The sequence below is a fragment of the Buceros rhinoceros genome, unplaced genomic scaffold, assembly GCF_000710305.1.
Source record: "Buceros rhinoceros silvestris isolate BGI_N320 unplaced genomic scaffold, ASM71030v1 scaffold16014, whole genome shotgun sequence".
NCBI lineage: Eukaryota > Metazoa > Chordata > Aves > Bucerotiformes > Bucerotidae > Buceros > Buceros rhinoceros.
In genome coordinates this window covers 13,587-20,140 of record NW_010410168.1, presented here as the reverse complement: position 1 = coordinate 20,140, position 6,554 = coordinate 13,587, and the positions used below count along the sequence as shown (strand labels likewise).

The 6,554-nt window shown below is 49.1% G+C and overlaps 2 protein-coding genes across 2 annotated transcripts in view; both read left to right on the top strand.

The window, feature by feature from the left end:
- Nucleotides 1-145, top strand: part of LOC104492909 (vitamin D3 hydroxylase-associated protein) — a 12,709-nt gene extending 12,564 nt beyond the window's left edge. Inside the window, exon 16 of the mRNA XM_010135513.1 lies at nt 27-145. Within this exon, the coding sequence (XP_010133815.1) occupies nt 27-145 (119 nt within the window). The remainder of the gene's footprint in view (nt 1-26) is intronic.
- A 6,329-nt stretch (nt 146-6,474) lies between these two features.
- The window catches only part of LOC104492907 (vitamin D3 hydroxylase-associated protein-like), a 9,536-nt gene continuing 9,456 nt past the window's right edge, over nt 6,475-6,554 (top strand). Inside the window, exon 1 of the mRNA XM_010135511.1 lies at nt 6,475-6,550. Within this exon, the coding sequence (XP_010133813.1) occupies nt 6,475-6,550 (76 nt within the window). The remainder of the gene's footprint in view (nt 6,551-6,554) is intronic.

Sequence of the window (6,554 nt, the reverse complement as noted above, 5' to 3'; positions counted from 1 at the left end):
GGCGGAATTTTGGCTGGCTGGGGAAGGGGCGGGGGGCCTGCCGGTGGCTGTCCAATGCGTGGCTCTGCCGTGGCAGGAGGAGCTGTGCCTTCGCTTCATGAAGGAGGTGGAGACACTTACCCAGGACGTGAAGAGAAATGTGTGATTTCTGCAAACCTGCCTTCACTATGATGACTTTTCAGTCCCTGTTCTCTTACTCCAGCCACCCTCCACCCAAGGCACAAAGCAGGTAGCGACGTGCAGACTCTGAGTCACCATTTCAATAAACTAGTAATAAATGCTGTTTAAAAATAGTCAGCAAAAACCTCATCTCTGCCCAAATTGTCCTTCTTTGTTACAGTTAAGTTGGGTCAAAAAACGAAAGGAATAAGAGTTAATGCTGGACCAAAGGAATCCAGTAACTATAGTGTAACGATATCTGTATATGAGACCAACGAGCTGTTTACCCCAGTATTTTACTTCCAGCGGTGGGCAGGAGGAGCAGATACTTGTGGGAGAATATAACCTGGGAAGTGCCGGATTCCCTCTCTGCCTATGCCCAAAAGTCTCTTAGCCAACCAATGGCAAAGTTAGCCCATCATTTTTAACAGCTGCCAGGAAGTCTCTCCATGAACTTGTCAGGCCTCTTCCTGAACTCATTAACTGTCTTGATCTCCTCGCCATCCGGTGTGGATGGGCTCTGCAGTTCAGTTGTGAGGTGAGTAGTGGAAAGCTTAACTTCCTTTGTTTAAGCATAAGCTGCCAGAAGTGGTAACTGGTCTGGCTCCACTCCTGTTCCTCGCTGTTTCTTCCAGTTAAGCAATGGGAAGAGAAGGCTGGGGATTTTTTTATTGCCTATAAGCACTTGAGGGAAAACTGAGTTAAAGAATTTCTCTGGCTACTTTTAGACCATTCACGGTTTTGGGTGATTCCAACCCCACTGTGACAATTATATTCTGTTCTTCGACCCATCCTTCGCTCTCAAGGTGGAGGCTGGAAAGGAAGGTGGGAGTGATGGAGGAGACCAAAATGCTTAGAATAAGCAAGTGTGTCTTGAAAGAAGGCATCAATGTTAGCAATGGCCCATGCCTTCTCCAGGCACCAGGGCTGGAGGCAGGATTTCTCCAATGAGAGGAAAGAGCAACAGGGCCAAGGAGCTACACTGCTCTCATTATTGATCTGCCTCGCTGGGGCTGCGCAGGGGTGCTGCAGTCATCCAGCAGCTCCTCGTGGTCATGAGCAGGTCTGAGTCACACAGTAAGTCTTGGCTTCTCAGCCTGACTCACCATCCTCTGTTCAGCACAGAGCAGGGAAAAGGGCCACAGAAGATGCCCTGCTCCCAGAAGATGCCCTGCCTCTGCACCAGCACACAGCCACAGAGCTCCTGCCTGATGGGAGCCTGCCGAATGACCATGACTGTCTCAGGTCAGGAGCAAAGGATTAGCTGTCCTCTCACAGGGAGTGTGGGAGCATGCATGGACCTTGTTTTGCAAGGAAAGGACAGGTCCTTTGCTCATGTGTCCCTTTGCAAGGCTGAGTTCTAAATAGAATTTCCCCATGCGTGCTTGTGCTCTGCATTCCAGCTGCTCTTTGTGAGTGGCTCAGGAAGGGACTTGGAGTTTCTCCTGCCCTCCCCTCTCCTGCCTCCAGCCAGTCATTAGATTTCAGCATCCTGCAGGATTAGCTCCCCAGACACAGCACCCAGCAGGAAGTTCTCACTACGATCCAACAGATACTGAAATAGAGTGCATGGGTGCTCTCAGCCCTGGTCTGCAGCTCAGCCAGAGCTTTTGTGGTGCTCAAGTAGATGAGGTGGAGACATGTCCAGAAGAAGATGGACGAGGTGTGGGAGAAACAAGATACAGATTTGGACCAGGTGTAAGGGTTTGTTCAGGAACTTAGAGTGGGTAAGTGGCTCAGCTTGGCAGAGAGCAGAGCATCTTCCTGAGTAAAACTCGGGGTCCTTCTCAAGACACGTCATCCATGATGTCAGTTAGCATTAGCCTAAACGTAGGGGAAAAGTGGAGAGGATGATGCTGAGAGCAGACTGGTGAGCTCAGCTGCTGAAACTCAAGGAGGGAAAGGTCTTTTGTAGGACATGACTTCAAGTTGCAGGAGACTTCTTCCTCCAGACTTCCCTTGGGCTGGCAAGGGGATGACATCTCCTTCCCACACCCACTGGCACAGTGCCACTGGGTTTCAAACTGTTCTGTGGCTCCTTCACCATAAGCAGTTGGCTCAGGCTGTGTGACCCTCAGAGACTTGCACCATGTGTTCACAGGTGCTTGTCCAGCCACCTGGCACTGACCAAAGTCCAGGCTTTGGTCTATCGCAGGTGATTAGGTAGAAATGCTGCTTGAGCCAAAAGGGGCTTCGTTTTCCATGTGTTTCTCTCATCTCCAGTGCAGTATCTTGGCTGTGGTCTTGGCTTTGATCATTTTTCCACCTTGCTCCTGATTTTAAAAATAATTTAAATCTCTTTTCCTCAACCTGTGTTTCGTTCTTTAGCCAGGTCAGTAACTGAGTGAGGTGGAGTCATCAGAGAGCCCAGCCTTTTTATTTTGTTTCGCCTTATTTTGCGGGGTTTTTTTCTTTAGTTTGCAGGTTAGGCTTTGTATAGGCACAACATCAGGAGCAAATAAAATTCTCCAGAAGAACCAGTATCAGCAGAACACGACTTGTTAGGGCAGATCAGCTCTCTGGTGCCACAGAAAATGGCAAAGGGCATTAGAGCCCCCAGTGCCCCCAGGATCCCAGATGTTCATCGCAAATGAATTTTGAGGGCGGAGGTAGTTGCAGTAGCCAAAAGCAAATGTTTAAACACAGGGGAATGAAACGCGTTTGTGTTGCAAGGCTCACCCTTGAAACACAAGAATGGAAATTGCAAGAATTAGGGTTGGTACATTTTTCTTTCACTCTGAAACAACTATTAGCTGCACAAATACTCATCTCTCCAAGCACGGACTCAATCTGCTCCTTTTTTCTTTTTTCTTTTTTTCTCTTCCCACTACTTTGCATTCAAATCACCTGGCTTCCCCCTGCCCTGCTTGCCCATGGTGGGAGCAGTGAAAAGCCCACCTTTCTGCTCTAAGATTTTTGCCCAGCTATGGAGCAGCTGGGAACATCCCAGTCCTTCACAATCAGGGCACCGAAGTTTCTGGCATCACTTCATCACTCTTTCATCACCAGGGATGATGAAAGAAGTAGGAATGTTCCTGGACTTATGGTAAAGAACTAACAGCTCCCTGCAGCATCTTTGCTGATGGTGTCTCTACCTTGCTGGAGAAGTAAGTAGGATCCATACGAGCCCCTTGGCTATGGAAAGGCCTGAGGAAAATAGCCCAGTACCCACAAAAGTGGGAAAGATGTTGGGATTTTCAGGAGAGAAAGCAGCCCCTGCTGTCAGAGGTGTGAGGGTTGGTATGGGAGGTTTACCTCCCCTCTGCAGTTTACTCAGGGAGAGCCAACAAGGTCCTGTTTGAGCAACGTAAATAACAGTTGATAGAAACAGACACTCATCTCTCAGTTGATGTTCTTGGTCATTGGAAAGGTGCAGGTTAAGTAGCGGCAAGTTTCTTACCAGCTGTTAAGTTCTGTGAGTGTTGATGGGGTTGGACTGGACTTGAGGAAAGTCTCATGCTTCCAAAAGATATTCCAGGCTGAAATGAGTCAGAACCTGGAGAGATCCCAAGAAACATTTATAAAGCCCTCTGAGCCAACTGAAACAACTTCTCCAGAGGGGACCACCCCGTTTCACTCTGATTTCAGCATTTTGTGAAATGTCTTTAAAATTCTTTCAGAGCAGCATAGTTAACATGCCTCGCTTTGCAAGTTGTTTTGAAAAAACTCATCGGGTTGTTTGGTTCCAAAAACACGAACATGAGATACAGCTGTCAGGATTTATTCTTTGTCCTTTGAATCAAAATGGAGTCAAAGCTGACTTAAAAATAATTATTACCAATGTAAAGGGAAGGCAGTTTAGTTACAGAAAATTTCTGTCAAAACTCAGCCTGCTTGATTGCTGAAGGTGCCCGATGCAGTGGGATGATAGTAAGTCAGTGCTTGTGCAAGCAAAGACATAGTAGGTCTTGCTGGGGACAGGAGTAGACTCTCTGAGCTGGTTTAACTGCCTTTTTTTTTGTGATGGTCCAAAATGAAGGAAGTGTTGTGGATGCCACAATGAAATCCCAGCTCAGCTGCTACAGGCTGACTCTTCTTCTGAAAAGGGTCGTGGCTTTCATCTTAACTCTGCTGGTGAGTTTGACCTTGGACCTGGATCAATCCAGGCGAGAAAAACATTTATTTCAAAAGCCTTGGCCTTGGTTGTTAGGGGCACAAGAGTACAATGAGAAGTGAACTCTGACCTGTGACTCAGGCAGGTCTGTCTTCTCTGCTATGGACTTGAGATTGACTTGGGAGATTCCTTTGCTTCTCTGCCTCGGTCTCCTCGTGGGACAGTGGTGTTTTTGTCAGCAGACTTTTCTCCCCAGCCCCCCTTGCTCCCCTTTGCCTAGATGTGGGTCCATGGAACTCTTTAATTTTAATTTTAAATAAGGTCTACTTGGACAGCGCAAAACAGGCTTGGATTCTGAAACCATCCCAGTCCTGAGGGTATATTCACCCTTCACTCCCCACTGCCTGTGTCCCTGCTGCAAGCTCTGGTAGGAGCCTTGGGCTGCCTGTAGTTTTGCTGTCTGTGAGCTTGCAGTGGCAGGAGGAGCCAGTTCGTGAAGGAGGTGGAGATGTTAGCACGTTGTTAAGGAAAGGGGCTTCCTTATCTGCATCCGGCCACCTGGAAACGCAGCTGCACCTGCTGGTAAATCTGCCCTTTGAAACACCAGGTCAGTCCGGATACAGCTGCCTCTATCTCCGTTAAACATTTGCCAAGCGTCTAAAGGCCATGATCGGAGCACAGGTCCCAGTGCACGAGCAGATGTGGGAAGCCAGTGTCCTGACCCTTCCCAGCACAGGGGAAAGAAGCTCCCACACCTCCTCAGCCCATCATAGAGGCTGTGTTGCTGTCACACAGGCAAAGAGCCCACCTCTGTCTGAGGAAGCCTTCACGCAGCTTCCTGGAGTATAGGAGAGGGCTGGGTGTTGCTGTGTGCTGACCTGTTCACGCGTCCTTCCAGAGGCACCTGCTGCAGCCAGCACCATGGGGCAGGGGCAGGGGCAGGAGCTGGGTGGGCTGTCCCCGTGTTGCTGCTCTCATCAAGTGCCTTAGCTGAGGAGCATCCTGTGAGCAAGCATGCCACTGACAGGGAACACAGCAAAAGGACAGATTCATGTGATACCTTGTAGCTAACTGCTGTCAGCTCCAGACTGTTTCTTAGAGGATGCCCAAGCCAATTTCATTCAGTCAGTCATAAATTTCCCCAGTTAAGAACAGGGAGATGAACATTCCCTACTGGCACAAATAGTTACAGAAAACAACACTGAACTCTTAAAACTGCTAAGAAAGGGAATGACGATGGATGAAAAATCCAGCATCAGAGGACTACCTAGCCCTCATGGGACAAGGCCCTTCACCTGCCATATCCAGCCAGCTCCACCCTTTTTGGGAGCAGGATCGGGTTCTGGGCATCTGGCCATGAAGTGCAACCTTGTACAGTTTTGTAAGGCACAATCTAGCTCCCCTAAAACCTCTTTCAAAGTAGGACCCATAGAAGGATGCATCATTCAAAACTAGTAGAGGCGATCACAGATAGATCATGGTATTTATATCGGGGCTGATGTTGGCTGGGTTGTTGCCTTCTACTCAGTGCGCTGTTCTTGTGTGCTTGCTGTGAGAGGCATCTGTGCTGGAAAGACCTCAGACACTAGCTGTCACAACGTCTGATGGAAATAGTTTGTTTCTGGCCTGCAACCCTGTGGAATTTTCCACGCCTAAGGTAATACCAGCATGCTCTATCATGGGGCGGAACAGCCTTTCCTTCTGATGCATGCAGACATCACCACCGCACTGAGCCCTATTCCCCAGGCTTGGAACAGCCTCTGGGCACCATGGAAGCAGCATAGGCTAAGGGATTTGGTGGGGGAATGTGTACCCCAGAGCTACGCATGCTCTTGTCATACCATTCCCCATCCCAAGGGGGAAGTCTTGTGATTTCAAGCTGTTTTTTCCCGTTCTCCCATTGTCCACTCAGGCTACACAGGAAATTGGAGAGCTGTGATTTCCTTGCTTCTTTTGTTCAGCTGATCCCACAGCCTTTCCTCCCCAGCAGAGAACTTCCCACAGTTCAGAAAGCCCCTACAAACCCAACGCCCCAAGGTTCACTGGCCAAACTTCACCTTTTACATCTCCTGGTCAATCATTCTCCACTGCATGCCCCACTGAAGACACCTTTGCAGAGGTCAGCTTTGAACTGACAAACTCCTTGCTGACCCGAGGCAGTGGTCTGGAAAAAGGGACAGGTCTGGGGAGGCAGGGAAGGTCTCCTGCTCCTGCCTTGCTTTTCTTTCTCACTCCGTCCCTGGACACCAGAAGGCCACATTATGATCCTGCAACAGCTGAGACAGCTCCTGCCAGAGAGGGAGGTGGATCCTTCTGCTGCCCTCACCTTGCTCTGCGGTTC